Source organism: Psammomys obesus, unplaced genomic scaffold, assembly GCF_907164565.1.
Source record: "Psammomys obesus unplaced genomic scaffold, mPsaObe1.curated_primary_1811, whole genome shotgun sequence".
In the NCBI taxonomy this organism is placed as follows: domain Eukaryota; kingdom Metazoa; phylum Chordata; class Mammalia; order Rodentia; family Muridae; genus Psammomys; species Psammomys obesus.
Window position 1 is genome coordinate 5,284,377 of NW_026596430.1, and position 19,022 is coordinate 5,303,398.

General features: G+C 41.5%; 1 protein-coding gene across 1 annotated transcript in view; it reads right to left on the bottom strand.

Moving 5' to 3' along the window:
• The window catches only part of Sh2d4b (SH2 domain containing 4B), an 85,663-nt gene that overhangs the window by 15,852 nt on the left and 50,789 nt on the right, over window positions 1-19,022 (bottom strand). The window contains exons 7-8 of the mRNA XM_055597830.1: window positions 14,934-15,150; window positions 12,796-12,920 (exon numbers count right to left, since the gene is read on the bottom strand). Coding sequence (XP_055453805.1) covers window positions 12,796-12,920; window positions 14,934-15,150 — 342 coding nt within the window. The remainder of the gene's footprint in view (window positions 1-12,795; window positions 12,921-14,933; window positions 15,151-19,022) is intronic.

Sequence of the window (19,022 nt, forward strand, 5' to 3'; positions counted from 1 at the left end):
ATAGATAGATAGATAGATAGATAGATAGATAGATAGATAGATAGATAGATAAGGGAAAAGCCATCATACTTCCCCTGGTGTGGCCAGATACAGCCCCAAAGTGCATGCTTAAGAACAAGTCTGTAGTGAGAAATTTTGGTGTGTTTAAACACATAGAAATGTTAGAGGATATGTTTTTGTTTTAATCCTGGGTGTGGGGTATGGGGCTGCTTCAGATTGTCCACAGCAGCTAATTATGTGTTGTCCTATGCTCTGGCAGGCGTGTGATTATGCCAGCTGAAAATAGTTTACATTTAGAAATCTGGGACCCCTTATAAATGCCAGAGCCCAAGAAGGGGCTGCTGCTACCCTGCTGCTGCTATCACTGTTGTCGGTTGCCGGTTGCTTCGGTTGTTGCTGGTTGCTGGATTGCTGGTTGCTGGTTGCTGGTTGCTAGTTGGAGACATCCTAATGACAAAGATCAAATTTGCCCCAAGAAATTTGACATTCCTAGTCAGCAGGAAGTAGCTGATGAGGACACCCCCTTTCTCCTTTAAACTTCTTTCTGTCCTACCTACTGTTGGGTGTTTGGAAGGGATAGGAGTGGTGGAAGGGGGAAAAAAAAAAAAGAATCCAGTGAAGTAGCCAAAAGTCCAACTATCCAAGTCACCCATCCACAGAAGCCATGGAGCTAAATGATGCTTTTGTGTGTTCAAGTGCACAAGCCCATATCGTCAGCACAGCCAGCACTAGAATTATGGACAGCTGAAGTAAAGTCAAAACCTTGGGGATACCATTGCAATCTGCTTTCCTTAAGCAAAAGTAATATTGTTCTTTGTAATCCCTTTTGGGACTATCTAACCAATGCACACTTTCAAGAAAGGAATGAAAACAGTTCCTATTTCTTGGTGGGAATACGTTAAGCAAAAATTGCAGAAGCTGAGAAGATAACTCAGTGGAAGAATGTTTGCCTAGCCCATTCAAGGCCTTGGGGTCAATTTTCAGCACTACAAAAAACAAAGAAAATGGATCCAAGCAACTACTCTTTTCACTTTTAGGAAGTTTTTCATTTGAGAGCAGAACTGGTGGAAGATTTTTCTTTTCAAATTCTGCTCAGAAGAGGGGCTCAGAGAACTCTTTAACCTGATATGTAAGTCAGCCCTCCAAATGGTCTGTGTTATGCCTATGGCTTCTAGAAACAACTTCAAGATAATAATCATTGGCAGTTTGAATAGGAACAGTCCCCATAAACTTCTGTGTTTGAATACTTGGCCCTTAGGGAGTGACACTATTAGGTGTGGCCTTGTTGGAGTAGGTGTAGCCTTATAGGAGGATGTATGTCACTGTGATGTCTCCTATGCTTAAGCTACTCTCAGTGTAAAACAGTAAGACTGTTTTACAGTCTTTCTGCTGCCTTCAGACCAAGATGAAGAACTCTCAGCTCCTCCAGCATCACGTCTGCCTGCATGCTGCCATTTTTCCCACCAGGAAAACAATGGACTAAACCTCTGAAACTGGAAGCTAGCCCCAATTAAATGTTTTCCTTTGTAAGAGTTGCCTTGGTCATGGTGTCTCTTTACAGCAATGAAAACCCTAACTAAGACAATTATAATCTTTGATTTGTTCATTTGTTTTTGAGAGAGACTAAATTAGTATCATCTTCTTTTGGTGTAGCCATATGCTGTCACTGTTTTCTTATCTGAGTGAGAAAACTGATTAACAGTGTGCTTTGTAGGTATGAAGCCACTGGTATATACACTTCAAGTCCATTTTTTACATTCTAAGGCTACCATGTTGATTATTGCATATAGCAAGCATAACATTTATTTGTAAAATTTGATACTTGTAACCCTCAGCATAGGGCTGAGTGTCGGTTGATGTTTCACATAAATTTTTAGTGCTTGAGCTCATAGGCCTGAGACCTCAGCAGCTATTCCTGGCTCTAACCATCAACAGAAATATCATCCAATGCTTCACTCCAGGTTCTTCCTCACTGATCTTGAAAGCTAATGGTAAGTGCCTCATGGGCTCACACTCTTTTCATCTGTGTCAGAAACTAGGCCTAGAAATTAATCACCAAGAACAAATTGGGCACTTCCAGGCAGGTTCTCATGCTACATTAGAGGATGCACATCAGCTTAGCTCTGCAAGGTCATGGGGCAGGGAGAATGAGACGCAGGTTGTACAAAAAGTGATTACAAATTTGGATTATAAATCCAAAGAGGACATTTTGTTATCCCAATATCCATTTGTGGATAGCAGAATGAAAGGAAGAATGAAACACTCAGAATAGAATATACAAAATTCTATGTTTTATTCAAACTCCTGGGTTTACTGGCTAGGAAAGATTAGGTCAGTTTCTTCAGCTTTCCAAGGATGTCCATATCCAGTTCAAGAAGCCCTTGACAGTGATGTGAGATGGTGTATATCAAATGACACAGTTCAAGTAAAATATGAGGGACTACATGGAAGTGGAAGATCAGTAGGATGGTAAAAGGAAAGCCATCCTAACTTCTAGGTTCCCTGAAGACAGTACTGTCTACAAAGATGGGGAATGCCAACTCCATACTTTGGGATTGTCAGAGAAAGCACCATGCTAGTAACATATTACTTGAGTGAACCCAGCCCTACTTAAGTTAGGGTGTGTCCTAACTTGGAATCCATTCCCAGTGTCTAAGCAGAATTCAACAGGACTCACTTACCAATGCCACACCCATCATCAACCACATAATCCTTTTCTGTGCCAAGCCCTAGGGACATTACCAAGGCCACCATGGCTTATTGCCAAGACAACATACCATAGAGCATATTTTAAATATTTTCAAGAAGTAAAGCTAAGGAAGAAAAATTTGTTCTGAATGAGCCAGTGTTCAGACAGAGAATATTCAATAATATCAGACACATGCTGAAGTTCCAATATTGCTTTTTCCCAGAGTCAAGCTTATGTGCTGGCACGTCCCAGGAAGAACTTCAAGTCTCTCATAATTCTTGGGATGTGGCAATGACCAAAGGAGAAAAGGGATTGCTTTTCTGCTACTCTTTTTAACAAAGAACTGATAAAGTTCCCAGGTTGGTCTCGGGGAAGACAATCTCCATTCCACTTGTCCTCCCATCTGCACACTGCATGCACTTCTTTACACTGTATTTCCTGAAAGAGGTGAATCTCTTCTGATAGTTGATCCCACACTCCAAGACAAACCAATACTGGCACTGACATGTGGCTCTTTGGGGGAACAAGGTGGGTTTTGTTGATTTGATTTGTAAAGTCATCCTATGAAATAAATGCTATGTCAGTTTTCCAGAAGACATTAAATGATGTACTCAAGGTCAGAGAAAGGTCTTGTATCTTGAGATCCCTCTGTGTCTTGTTATTTGGATTTTACCATAGTATATCTGAGAATGAGTATATCTGAAATGTCTGAGAAAACAGAACTATAAATTACAGTAGTCTGAGGGGGGGCAAGATGGTGGCGCCTGGAGGACTCTCATTCTGAACAGCAGCACAGCAGGATTGTCACAGTGACCAGCAATCAGAACTCTCGGCCATAAAACACAAGTGATTGTGATTCACAGAACCCAGCCATCCAGGAGCGAACAGCCCTGGACAACGCAGCATAATAGAAAATCAAGAAGATGACCTTACATCTATGCTGATGAAGAAGATAACAGAGGAAACAAATAAAATATGTAAAGAATTAGAGGAAGATAAAACCAAACAGATCATGGCTATCCATAAAGAAATGGAGGAAGTTAAAGACAAGCAGATTATGGCCATCCATGAAGAAATACAAGAAGATGCAGCCAAAGAGTTTGCAGCCTTCAGAGAAGAAATAATTAAATCACTGAAAGAAATAAAAGAAACAGAGTTGAAGGAACTAAAAGAAAAAGAGGAAAATACAAGCAGACAGGTGAAGGAAGTAAACAAAACAACTCAAGACCTGAAGATAGAACTGGAAAAATTAAAGAAAATACAAATGGAGGAAATAATGGAGAGGAAGAATTTAGGGAAGAAAACAGGAACTACAGAGGTAAGCATAACCAACAGGCTACAAGAGATGGAAGAAAAAATCTCAGGTGTAGAAGATACAATGGAAGAAATCGATGTATCTGTCAAAGAAAATGTTACATCCAAAAAATTCCTGACAGAGACCGTCCAAGAAATCCAAGACAATATGAAAAGACAAAACCTAAGAATAATAGGTATACAGGAAAAAGAAGACTCCCTTCTCCAAGGCCCAGAAAATATTTTCAACAAAATCATTGAAGAAAATTTCCCCAAGTTAAAGGAGAAGCCAATAAGGATACATGAGGCTTACAGAACACCCAACAAATTTGACCAGAAAAGAAAATCCTCCCGCCACATAATAATCAAAAGAGTAAGTATACAGAACAAAGAAAAAATACTAAAAGCTGCAAGGGAAAAAGGCCAAGTAACATATAACAGCAAACCCATTAGAATCACACCTGACTTTTCAACAGAAACTATGAAAGCCAGAAGGGCCTGGACAGATATCATGCAGACCCTAAGAGAACACAGATGTCAGCCCAGGCTACTATACCCTGCAAAACTCTCAGTCCTCATAGACAGAGAAAACAAGATATTCAATGACAAAAACAAATTTCAACAATACCTACACACAAATCCAGCATTACAGAAGACACTGGAAGGGAAAATACAACCCAAGAAAATTAGCTTCTGTCAAGAAACACAGGAAATAATTAACCTTACTACAGTAAAACAAAAAGCAACCAAGCACACAACCTTATGAACACAGCCAACATCAAAATCAAAGGATCTAACAGCCAAGGGTCTTAATCTCTCTCAACATCAATGGACTCAACTCTCCAGTAAAAAGACACAGATTAACAGAATGGATACGTAAATAAAACCCAGCAATCTGTTGCATACAAGAAACACATCTAAGGCACAAAGATAGACATTACCTAAGGGTAAAAGGTTGGAAGACGACTTTCCAAGCAAATGGACCCAAGAAACAAGCAGGAGTAGCCATTCTAATATCTGATAAAATAGACTTTCAACAAAAATTAATAAAAAGAGATGGGGAAGGACACTTCATACTCATCAACGGAAAATTCCACCAAGAAGACATCACAATCCTGAACATCTATGCCCCAAATACAAGAGCACCCACATTTGTAAAAGAAACATTGATAAAATTTAAACCACATATAGATCCCCACACATTAATAGTGGAAGACTTCAACACCCCACTCTCAACAAAGGACAGGTCAACAAAACAGAAATTAAACAAAGAACAATATCTCTGACAGAAGTCATGAATCAAATGGACCTGACAGACATTTACAGAACTTTACACCCAAACACAAAAGAATTCACCTTCTTCTCAGCACCTCATGGAACCTTCTCCAAAATAGACCATATAGTTGGTCACAAAGCAAGCCTCAACAGATACAAGAAGATTGAAATAATCACTTGTGTCTTGTCTGATCACCATAGAATAAAGCTGGACTTCAACAACAACAGAAATAGCAAAAAACCTACACATACATGGAAACTGAACAACTTGTTACTAAATGACAGCTGGGTCAGGGAAGAAATAAAGAAAGAAATTAAAGTCTTCCTAGAACTCAATGAAAATGAAGACACAACATACCCAAATTTGTGGGACGCAATGAGAGCAGTGCTAAGAGGAAAGTTCATAGCACTAAGTGCCTTCAAGAAGAAATTCGAGACAGCTCATTCAAGCAACTTAATGGCTCACTTAAAAACCCTAGAAAAAGAAGAAGCAGACACATCAAAACGGAGTAGACGGCTGGAAATAATCAAACTCAGGGCTGAAATCAATCAATTAAAAACAAATAAAACAATTCAAAGAATCAATGAAACCAAGAGCTGGTTTTTTGAGAAAATCAACAAGATTGACAAACCCTTAGCCAAGCTAACTAAAAGGCAGAGAGACACCACCCAAATCAACAAAATCAGAAATGAAAAGGGGAACATAACTACAGACACTGAAGAAATCCAAACAATCATTAGAACTTACTTCAAAAGTCTATATGCCACAAAATTTGAAAATCTAAATGAAATGGACAATTTTCTTGATCGATTTGACTTACCAAAGCTGAATCAAGACCAGCTAAATCAATTAAATAGTCCTATATCCCCCAAAGAAATAGAAGCAGTCATCAAAAGTCTCCCATCCAAAAAAAGCCCAGGACCAGATGGCTTCAGCACAGAATTCTACCAGACCTTCAAAGAAGAGCTAACTCCATCTCTTTTCAAACTATTCCACAAAATAGAAACAGAAGGAATATTACCAAACTCATTCTATGAAGCCACAGTCACCTTGGTACCTAAACCTCACAAAGACTCAACAAAGAAAGAGAATTTCAGGCCAATCTCCCTTATGAACATTGATGCAAAAATACTTAACAAAATACTTGCAAACCGAATCCAAGAACACATCAAAGATCCACTATGACCAAGTAGGCTTCATCCCAGGTATGCAGGGGTGGTTCAATATACAGAAATCCATCAATGTGATCCACCATATTAACAAACTGAAAGAAAAAAAAAAACACATGATAATCTCCCTAGATGCTGAAAAAGCATTTGACAAAATCCAACATCCATTCATGTTTAAAGTCTTGGAGAGATCAGGGATACAAGGCACATATCTAAACATAGTAAAGGCGATTTACAGCAAGCCTATAGCCAACATCAAACTGGAGAGAAACTTAAATCAATCCCACTGAAATCAGGGACAAGACAAGGCTGCCCACTCTCTCCATATCTCTTCAACATAGTGCTGGAAGTCCTTGCTACAGCAATAAGACAGTTGAAGGAGATCAAGGGGATACAGATAGGAAAGGAAGAAGTCAAATTATCACTATTTGCAGATGATATGATAGTATACATGATTGACCCCAAAAACTCTACCAGGGAACTCCTACAGCTGATAAACACCTTCAGCAAACTGGCCGGATACAAAATTAACTCAAAAAAATCAGTAGCACAAAAGACAAAAGGGCTGAGAAAGAAATTAGGGAAACAACACCCTTCACAATAGCCACAAATGACATAAAGTACCTTGGTGTAACCCTAACCAAGCAAGTCAAAAGAGTTGTATGAAAAAAATTTCAAGTCTCTGAAGAAAGAATTAGAAGAAGATATGAGAAGATGGAAAGATCTCCCATGCTCATGGCTTGGCAGGATTAACATAGTCAAAATGGCTATCTTACCAAAAGCAATCTACAGATTTAATGCAATTCCCATCAAATTGCCAACACAATTCTTTACAGACCTGGAAAGAAAAATTCTCAACTTTGTATGAAATAACAAGAAACCGAGAATTTCTAAAACAATCCTCTACAATAAAAGATCTTCTGGAGGTATCTCCATCCCTGATCTCAAGCTGTACTATAGAGCAACAGTTATAAAAACTGCATGGTACTGGCATAGAAACAGAATGGTGAATCAATGAAATCGAACAGAAGACCCAGAAATAAACCCACACACTTATGGACACCTGATTTTTGACAAAGATGCCAAAACCATACAATGGAAAAAAGATAGCATCTTCAACAAATGGTGCTGGTCCAACTGGATGTCTTCATGTAGAAAAATGAAAATAGATCCATACTTATCACCCTGCACAAAACTGAAGTCCAAGTGGATCAAAGACCTCAACATAAAACCAGACACATTAAATCAGCTAGAAAAAAAAGTGGGGAATACCCTAGAACTCATTGGTACAGGAGAAAACTTCCTGAACAGAATACCAACAGCACAGGCTCTAAGAACAACAATCAATAAATGGGACCTCATGAAACTGAAAAGCTTCTGTAAAGCAAAGGACACCATCATCAAAACAAAGTGACTGCCTACAGATTGGGAAAAAATCTTCACCAACCCTTTATCTGACAGAGGACTCATATCCAGTATACATAAAGAACTAAAGAAGCTGAAAAGCAGCAAACCAAGTAATCCACTTAAAAAAATGGGGAACAGAGCTAAAGAGAGAATTCTCTGTAGAAGAATATCGAATGGCAGAGAAGCACTTAAAGAAATGCTCAACCTCATTAGCCATTAGGGAAATGCAAATCAAAACAACCCTGAGATTTCACTTACACCCATCAGAATGGCCAAGATAAAAAACTCAAGTGACAACACATGCTGGAGAGGGTGTGGAGAAAGGGGAACCCTTCTCCACTGCTGGTGGGAATGTAAACTGGTACAACCACTCTGGAAATCAATCTGGTGCTTTCTCAGACAACTGGGAATAGCGCTTCCTCAAGATTCAGCCATACCACTCCTAGGCATATACCCAAAAGAGGCGCAAGTACACAAAAAGGACATTTGTTCAACCATGTTTGTAGCAGCTTTATTTGTAATAGCCAGAAGCTGGAAACAGCCCAGATGCCCCTCAACTGAAGAATGGATGCAGAAACTGTGGTACATCTATACAATGGAGTATTACTCAGCAATGAAAAATAAGGAAATCATGAAATTTGCAGGTAAATGGTGGAACCTGGAAAGGATCATCCTGAGTGAGTTGTCCCAGAAGCAAAAAGACACACACAGTATACACTCACTCATATAAACATACAACATAGAATAAACCCACTAAAATCTGTACATCCAAACAAACTAAGCAAAAGAGAGGATCCTAACTAAAAATGTTCAATCCCCATCCTGAAAGGCAAAAAGGATGGACATCAGGAGAAAAAGAAAACAGGAAACAACTAGGAACCTGCTACAGAGGGCCTCTGAAAGCCTCTGCCATGCAGACTGTAAAAGCAGATGCTGAGCCTGATGGCCAACTGATGGGCAGAGTGAATGGAATTTTATGTAAGAAGTGGGAAATAGCAAGAGCTGGAGAGGACAGGAACTCCACAAGGAGAGCAACAGAACAAGAAAATTTGAATACAGGGAACTTCCCAGAGACTCATACTCCAACCAAGGACTATCCATGGAGATAACCTAGAACCCTGACAATGCAGCCACTTCTGATGAGAACTGATAGACTAAGATCAGAAAGAAGGAGAGGAGGACCTTCCCTATCAGTGGACTTGGGGAGGGGCATGAATGCAGAAAGGGGGGAGGTTGGGACCGGGAGGCGGGAGGGAGGGGCTTATGGGGGAATACATGATGAATAAAGTGTAATTAATAATAATAAAAAAGAAGAAACAGAAAAAATTACAGTAGTCATTCTTAACCTTTATCAAAATCCATCTGAATTGACTAGGAATGTCTCATTCAGGAAAAGAAAAGAATTATACTTTAATTGTGATAGATTGCATCATTGACTCAAATTTTTCTTAACTCACTGTGTCCATGCCCACTGATGTATGACTTTGAAATTTCTTGCAAGAAAGGAGGAGGAGGTGCAGGAGGAGGAGAAATAGAAAGAGAAAGAGGAGGAAGATGAACATAAGGAAGAGGTGACAAAGTGTAGCCAGCAGCATGAAGCGGAACTGACAGTGTGCTAGTCCTACACTGAGACTTCGAGAAACACACATGTTGCCCACCATTCTCTTCTACCTATACCATCACTGTGACAGCAGCATATCTAAGTGAACCCAGTGCTCCGAGAAGATGAGAGCCACATAAAGTAGGACCTCCCTGGCAGAGACACCCAGTTACCCAAGGCAGGAACAGAGCCTCTGTCAGTGGGGGTTAACAGACTGGTACAGGCTACCTGTAGGCTGATAAGTTCTCTGTCTCTGTGAGGATTGGTACAGAAGGAGTCCCACCCACCCATCAGGAAATCCCCATGTTAAAAAGAAAGTTAGGACCTTCTAGGTAGTCTCAACTTTAGCATTTTAGAAATGAATCAAGTTAAACACACACACACACACACACACACACACACACATACACACACACACACGTCTTAGGAACCAAAATTGAGCTGCTAATGTTTTGTTTTTACCCCAAAGTGCAATATATTAAAGTAACTACTATTAACTATCACCATCAATTCATAAAAGAGGAGTCATTTTAACACTAAAACTGAAAAGGAATATAATCCTAGAATATAAATATAGCACGGTTCTTTCTAAGCAAAGGAATTTGGCCATTTTCCACATATGAACCTTTTTCTTTCATTCTGTCACAAATCAATGAAAGTTTGGTCACTAAATAGTTCTGTTCCGTGTGTTAACAACTTCCCTACATGCTTTATGGTAGGAACTGTCAGAAGAACATGAAGTCAATTACATAAATTGTAAGACTTAAATCTCAGTTCTGTTTGTTCTGTGACAACATAAAATTTACCCTTTTCTCCACTGAAATAGAAAGTAAAATTAAAAATAAATTTCCTTTTCCCTAGCTGGACATCTGAAGGCAACAGGGTGACCAGTAGCTTTATAGGAGTCGCTGCCGAGGATGTGTACGTAGTGTTTCTGTCACTACACAAAGGGCACAGGCTTCCTTAATTGAATGAATTATTCAAGACAGTGTACCCAAAGAAAGAAACCATGCTAGTCTTTATACATAAAATTAAAAACTCTAAGATCTTCCAAAAATGAGATAAATTTGATTACCTCTATTATACCTTCCCCACTGGCTACCACTAAGCAACCAGTACAGCCACCAAACCTCAGCTCCATGGGGATATTTGAGATGCACTCTGTAGCCACCCAAGATAACATTTACTACTTCTATGGTGGTAATACTATACACATGGGGGGAGTAGTATCTCAATTGGAGGCTCCCCCAGGGGCTTCAGATCACACAATATGACAGAAGACAGAGGGTCTCTGGTATCAGCTCCAGGAACACATGGCTCAGTCACCCATGAGTGTTGACTGTGCTTTCTCTGGACCATGAAGAGCCAATCCATGATTCTGTTAGAAGTGTGGAGGCCTAAGAGAAGAAAGAGTCTCAAAAGTTCAAAACTCACAACCACACCATAGACACCAGGCTGCCTTTGGCCAATGACACCTGTACAATCACAACAGATGTCTGTTCTACCCAGAAACTCTGTGATTGCTGTGTGACTCACTCATTCTTTCCTTTCCCTAGGCTATGAAACTATCAGGCTTTCCAGTAAAAACAAAACTTCAGTCTGAGGCCTAGATGTCTAAGCCAATAAACATGAGACCACAGTATAAAATAATCCTTAGTTGGTTGTAGCCACTGAGTCTTTGGGCACCTGTGTTCTGAGGTGTAACAAAGCCTACATACATATTGTGACCCACATAGTAGGGATGTTATAGTGATCTTCCAGAAGTCGACAATAATGATGGCAATGGAAAATGACAAGCTTCTCTTGGCTGTGTTTCTGCATCTGACCCTTGTGCAGCTGGGAGGCAGAGGTAACAGGTGGACATAGAGGTGCCTAAGATATGTGTGCTGTATCTGTTAGGCAAATAACCATTAGAAAAACAAGTCATCCCTCTCTGTCACAGCTCTAGGCTGTCACATTGTTACTAGGCCCTGTGATGTGGGGGCTCATACAGCTACCAGGACCCAGGGCTGAGTACCAAGAGCTGTTATTTGGGGCTAGAAAGCCTGGGATATCATTCTAACTCTGAAAGCTAAGGCTCTCCTTTGCCCATTCCTCCACAGATGCCTACTGTAACAAGCCCTGGGTAACACAGGCCAGGTTCTTGGATTTCCAGACTTATATTCATATAGGAGAATAGACAATGAACATTAAGATAAATATCAGTGGTATAGGGAGCTATTTAGGAATGATAGAAGACAAATTGACAGAGCTTAAAGAAAAATAGCCTTCACAGAGAAATTCAGGAAAGGCCTCTCTGAGGAGCAGATATTACAGGTGGAAAATAGCATCGTTATCTGCCAAGCAAAGAGCTGAGGAGAAACAGCAAATGGCAGGCAACATCATCACAAAGACAAAGGGCCTGAGCTGGAGTGAAGGGTGGCTTGCCTCATTTAAGAATAGAGAAAGGTCAGAAGAAAGGCAAGCTGGGCACAGCTGGTTAATGTAAATGTGGTGTAGGGAACTACTTGTCACCTGGGCCTTGTGGACCTCAGGATGGGGGTAGGGGTTAAGTGACATGCATGAAGAGAAATAGGGGATAACACAGCAAAGATGTGACAGGATCTGACAGCACTTAAAATAAGTTCCAGAATGCTTTGTGAAGGATGAGCCACAAAGAGGACAGACCAGGGAAGACACTCCCAAGGCCTAGACTGCAAGTGTCATCACCTTTGTGACCTTCAGAGATCCTATCAATACTGTATCTCAGCTTCCTGCAGCCTGTAATTCAGAGGTCACATACTCTTTGGGATCCAGCAGGCTAGAGTAAAAGTGCACATAGCTTTACTCAGTTAGTACGTTTTCCTGCTAAGCACTTCTGTTGCCTTTCTCAGAGTTAGAGCTGTCTCCAGTACCTGACCATCAGGGCCTGCCTCTGCTAGCTGCCAATCAACTGTCAAGACATCAGAATTCTACACCCACATGACACAAAGTTTATCCTTCCAACTGGATAGAATTGAGAGTACACAGAAGCTCGTCTGGAATAAGAGGGCAGTTCATTACCAAGAGAAATACAGAAAACACAGGTCAACACAAAGGCTCTTCAATCCACTAGGAGATGTGACAACAGGGAATCAGGCACATAAAGGTCAGGTGGGTAATAACAATGGCAGGAGAAGCTTTCCTAACCTGCTCTAAGTGCTGGTTAGGGAAGGAAGGCTCAGAGAAAAAGGTGCAGAAACTTGATGGTCTGGGCTAGACTACTGGAATACAGAAGTTCACATGAGCATCCAGGGCTCTCCAAGACCAGTAAGGCCTTAGCTGTCCTTCTAGAGTTGGAAGTGTGAACATCATCTTCCATGGGGCCCAAAAAGTATACTACCATGAAACCAGGGGGCAATGGACTTGGTGTTCCTCTCAAAGCCAGCTCGGCGAGGTAGCTGTTCCTCCTTGAACCAGCGCACAATGACTTCTCTGGAGAGTGGACGCAAAGGACGCTCCCAGGTCCTGCAAGGAAGAAAAAGAGTAAGGGAGGGGATGAATCAAAGAGAAAAAAGAAAGGAAAGAAGAGGAATATGGAGGAGAAAAGGAAGACGTTAAGTGGAATGAGGTGGTTCAGCAGATAAAGGCATTTGATGCCAAGTCAGACCATGTGAGTTTGATTTGAGAAACCCACATACAGAGAATTTACTCTAACAGGTTATCCTCTGACCTCCAAAAGCAAGTCCTGGTATGTGTAGATGTGCATGCACACACACATATATAGAGAGAGAGGAGGAGGAGAGAGAGAGGAGGAGGAAGAAGAAGAAGAAAGAGAAAGAGAAAAAAAGAGAAAGTTTTAAAAACATGGAAGTAGGGAGGCATTTCTAATTATTTGCCAGGTTCAAAATCACACAAGAAATTTATCTCATATAAATCAAGCATTTCTGCATGCTAGAAAATTCTGCCTCCAAAAACCAAAAGATAAATGACAAACTGAAAAATCAGATTTGTCACAATTTTTTTTCTAGCTTAGGGAGTTCCTAGAGATGAATAAGGAGAGCATGGACCACACAGTGAAAGGGTAGACTGGACCACCCTTTTTCAACATATGGGAGACTCCTAGTCTGGCTCGTAGACACAAGTGAGCATTTAACCTTACTCCAAGACATATTTACTCACACAAAATAAGGTTGGCAACAAAACAAGGTGGGCCAAAGAATATGAAGATGCAAAGCCCTGTGCAGGGCCAGTCAATCTCAAAAGCACACAGCGCTTGAGCAAAGACCCTGCTGGGAAAAATATCTTTGCAAAAATGATTGCCCAATGTAAAATTAATTTCCGCAAGTTTATATTCACAGAGGCCTGTTGATTGTAATATATTTGAAATAGCAATGCCCACTGATGGAATCTCTGATAACTAACACACACAGCAGATCACAAGGCGGCTATTAAAGAAAAGAGAAATAAGGTTTGTTGTTTGTTTTTAGGTTGGCAACTGCACAAAAAGCCCATGGGTTGGGATGAGGTATAGGAAAGAAGCTAAGAACAGTGTCTATGATGGTACAGTGAGGAGAAGGTACACAGTGAAGAAGCAAGATTTCTCTATGAGCGAATACCTTCTCAGACCTTCTAAATTAGTAATCATATCCAATGATGAAGAAAGGAAAGAAGGGAGGGAGGGAGGAAGCATGGGCAGAGAAGCTATAAAAGCAGACTGAGCTCTTGCTAGACTTTAGCAGACAGGAATGGTAGATTATGAACAACCCCAAACTTTAATCAGAACAAAATTGGACAAACCACATTATCTGGGGGTAAACTGACTCCTGACCATTCCCTGAAGATAAGGAAGCCACAGGCACTCAATCCCACATCTCCCCTCCACGGAGATGCAGCTGCTCTATAAAGATGGCTTGGCCTCGAGACAAGAGTCCAAACCTCAGGGCTATACAGCCAGACAGGCAGAACATGGGAGGCTCCAGGTGTCTTTGACTTTGCCAGTCATTGGTTGTAACTGAAATGTCCTTGGCAAACAACCCCTCTAGGGACACAAATGTGTGTAAGGACCTCTCAATCTATCCACATTAGTCAGCAAACCTGCTGTTCAAACTAGTTACAAAGCAGTTCCACCATAATTAGAAAAGGCTGTGGTCCTAGTTCCCATTTACTGGACCATATTTTTCCCATCTTATGTCTTTCATTACAAGGTTTTGACAAAGGCCAAGGAGTCTACAATTATGGAGACATTTGGAATATTTGTATAAGCAGATTTTGAGGGAAAGAAGATGTACATCTTTCTTCGGATTATCAGGGATTACAAGAATCCTTGACCTCTGAAAGTTTAACTCTCAAAACTGCCAAGTTGTTAGAAAGGTCCAGAACCCACCTATTTCTATGCTCTGCCCATTACCTTGATCGGAATGTTGAGACCAAGGAAAGGCAAATGACCCACAAGAAAGAGACAGAGCCTGGACTAGAACCCATGGAGGTTTCCTCATGGTTCTAATGGCTCTTCTTGGAGTTCTGACCATCCTAACACACCTGTCAGGTCCTGTGAGGGGTGATGGTGGACTGCTGCCAGGAAGCTGGTGATAGAGTCTTGTCTCCTGCTCATGGTTCTGGCCAAGTTCTTGGAACATGGTGCTTAAGCCGGCAACAGTGCCCTTCTGGATGGCTCGGAGTGAGTGGCGCCGGTACTCATCTCGGGCTCGCTGAGCACGACGGCTCCTCTCCTCATCAGCTGCCTTGGATCTGCGTACTGGAAAGGAGAACAGTATGGTTGGCCTTGGTCCACAGCCCAGGCTATGCACTAGGAAAGCATAGACTGCACCAGACACAATATACTTGAAATTCCATGATTCTCTGGCCACCCAGAACACCATGGACTGCAGGAGGCATGGTTCCTCTAGGGATGGCCACATATGGCCAGCCATGTACGTCTATGTGCTTTTGTTTCTCCTTATGCATGTCTGTGTATATGTGTATGTATATGCATGTTTATGGCTTGTATGTCTATGTATCTGTATATGTATATGTCTCTGCATATCTGTGTGTAAGTCTGTGCATGTCTGCGTGTATCTGTGTGTGTGCATGTCTGTGTCCGTTGTGTGTGTGTGTGCATGCACATATGCACTCTTAAGAGAAGTGTAGGGTTGAGAAAGTGAAAACTGAACAAAGCCTACTGGCATCAAGGGCTCCTCCTATCTGAACTGGTCATCCTGGAGTCTGACTGCTTCTTACTAGGCCTCTACCTGCCTCTAAAATCTAAGAGTTTTTAATAGAGAGCTCTAGAAGCTGGCCCTGGACTTCATGTTGTGCAAGATTGGTAATTTCACTGGCCCTAGCAAGTCACCTTTCCTTCCAAGAAAGAAAATTGTACTCATCCATTCAACATGCATCACAGGCTCCCACAGAGCTCTGGACCATACTTTGTGTTGGGAAGACACAAGTCAGTTGTACTGGTCCAAACAAAGTCAGCAAATAGTCAGAATCCTTTCCTGAGAACATAGCATTTCCCAGATCCAAGCACACAATCTGTGCCTACAGAGGCATTTACTGAGTGATGTCACACACAGAACATCTCCTTCATTTGAGGGGAGAGTTCTTTGGCCTGCTCATTGCCAAACTCCAGTGTCTAGAACAGGGTTGGCAGACAGGATACCATTTAGGCATCCAGTATGCTGAGAGATGGCTCATGTGTAACATGCTTGCCATAAACAAATAAAGATGTGAGTTTGATCCTCAACATCCTATAAAAAAAAATGGACATGTTGCCATGTGCCAGAAATCCAGCTGTGGGAGGGAGGAGCAGAGAGAGAGGGATCCCTAGAGCTTGCTGGCCAGCCAGACTAGCTGAATCTGTGAGCTTCAGATTCAAGGAGAGACCCTGTTCAAAACACAAAGTAGAAAGTGATAGAAGAAGACATTCAAAGTCAACCACTGGCCTCAGCAGATGCACACATGCGCGCGCGCGCGCACACACACACACACACACACACACACACACACACACACACATTAAAAAGTAATGACTTTAAAAAACATTCCACGATTTGGCTTCTCATTTGACTCTAGGATGCATAGAGAGAAGACATGAAAGCAGACCCTTATTTCAACTGCTCTGTCCAAGTTGGAGAAAGGACAGATAAACATCACTAAACTTAATGAAAAAACTCATGAGTGTCAATTAAAAAGGAGGTGGAAGAGGAAGAAGAAATAATAAATGAGAGTTCAGGGTCTACACCTTTCATAATGTGCAGGGACCAGGGCTGTCAGAGGAGAGTCAGCCAGGGACTGTGGTTAGAAGGAAGTGCTCTGTTTCTGCCAAAAGTTGTGTTGGAATGTAGGGCCTTCAAGAGAGCTAGTCTGGGAGTCACCTTCGTAAGGCTGGATTAATTTTTTCAGGGATAGACCCATTCTTAGGAAACAAAAGGCTAATAGATCAGCTTCTTTGTCCCCCCCTCTGCCTCCTCTTGCTCTTGGACAGAGAATAAATCTGTTTTCCTTGTGACTTACTGAGTCTTGTAAATTACAGTGAAAGAAAATGAACAAGACAGTATGGGAAGATCAAGTATTTTCTAGAGAAAGGAGGAGAGGCACCCATTTCAGGAAGAAACTCTAGGCTTCAGTGACATAGTAGAGGCCTCTGGAAGCAAGAATTTTGTGGAGCCCAATTGGACTGTGGGTAGAGGGTCAGATAGGGTCAGGAAACCCAGGACAAACTTCATAGCCATTATGCAGTGAAGTATTGAAAGCCTCTGCCATACAAAGACAAGCAACTTCATGGAGTTTACAGTACCTAAGAGACAATACTGAGAGATAGACAGACATAGATGTTGTTCGTGAACCTGTCTCTGATATGGAACAATATTATTCTTTAGTTCTCTTTCCCTGAATGATAGAGACAGTGTCACCCTAAGTCCAAGAGCTGCCACACTGCCGGGCTATGCCAGAGTCAAATCTCTGATGATACTTAGGGCTTCCACTCAGTTCTCTAACACCAAAAGGAAACCCAGCAGTGTCTGCTTTTCCTCTTGCCAGAATCTGTGTAAGTAGCCATACAGCTCCAGAAGTGTAAAGAGCCCACTATTGAAAGGGTATTACTACTTCAAATAACATGTTGGCCGGGTGTGGTAATATACTCCTACACTTCTAGGACCTTGGAGGCTGATACAGGAAGACTGAAAGCTTCAAGACAACCTGACTATATAATAATGTTTCAAAAATATAAGTGAATGAATGAATGGCATAATCAGACAGGTATATTTAGTTTTCTACTTGTGCCATCTCTGAATATTGCATGGGACTACCATTTAATACTATGAAGCCACACACCACATATCTCCAGGAGACCCAGTTGTCATGCTTAAGCCTCAGAGTCTAGTGGGAGAAAAAACAGCACTAAACAATGTAGCTGTGATGAGGTGTTCATTGACCCTCGTCTCTGAGGAGGAACAGCTCATCCAGAAACTGATAGCTTCTGGACACAAGGAGAGATCTAAGCTGATACCTGATGAGTTCAAGAGATTTGGTCAAAAGTGGCCCATGGAAGGGCATTTTTAGTAGAGTATGCTCAGAGGCCAGATGGAGGAGGTGCCCCTCCTGGACCAGTGTAGCATCACTGGAGGCCTGCAGGGCAGATAGACCAGAAAGGCCACTTAACCCGTAACTCCAGAATCACGTGTTCTTGTGTTGTCCTGAGAAATAACTGAAAGCCACCAGAGGGCAGAGTTCTGGCTGCACTCTAACACAGGTTGCTTGAGCTAAAGAGCACTGGAAGTGAACACAAGAATGAGAATGAAGTTGTAGAAAACTGGAATGCATTGAGCAAAGACAATATCTAAAGCGACAGCATATAAATTCAGAGAAATAAAGGGGCAGAACCCATACAATTAGGTTGAATTATTATTATTACTATTACTTTATTTTCAGGGAGTGGAAGATTGGAGTGTGTGTGTGTGTGTGTGTGTGTGTGTGTGTGTGTGTGTGTGTGTGTTTGGAAAAGTCAGAGAAAAACTGTGAAATTCAGTTCTCTTTTCACCGTATGAATCCCAAGAATTGAACTTAGGTAATCAGTCTTGGCAGCAGTTACCTGTACCCACTGAGACAATCACAAGTTCTGTTGGTCTCTCTGTGACTTAGAGTAGAGAATTAACTATCCATATTTTCTTTTCCTTTCTAGAAAAGAAAGGCTTCATGAAGTTGCTTTGAGATCTCAATGAGGGAGCAAATGGGAGGGGTTTACTCAGGTCCTACCACAGAGGTGTGCATAAAATGTATTCAGGGTTCTTATTGTAGAAGCTGTGCATTCTGGGGACTGAAAACACCATCTGGAAAAAGTCCATTCCCTGGTGGAGAGGGGGAGAGGAACGACTAATGGGGAGGAGAGTGTTTAGGTAGAATCAGGAGCTCCTACCAAGAAACTGAAAAAAATGAACATGTAGAAAGAGCAGGCTTCTTCGCCTCTGGAGAGGGTATGTTTAGAGTATCCATTTTCACAGATGTCCTGTGACTCAGCCTGCTGGAGCCAGGTCACCTGCATAAATCCATGCCTTTAGCAATAGAGATTGTGAAGGCTGAAAGGTGAGCATCCACGTCTGAGAAAGCATGTGAGATTCATCTGGACTTAAA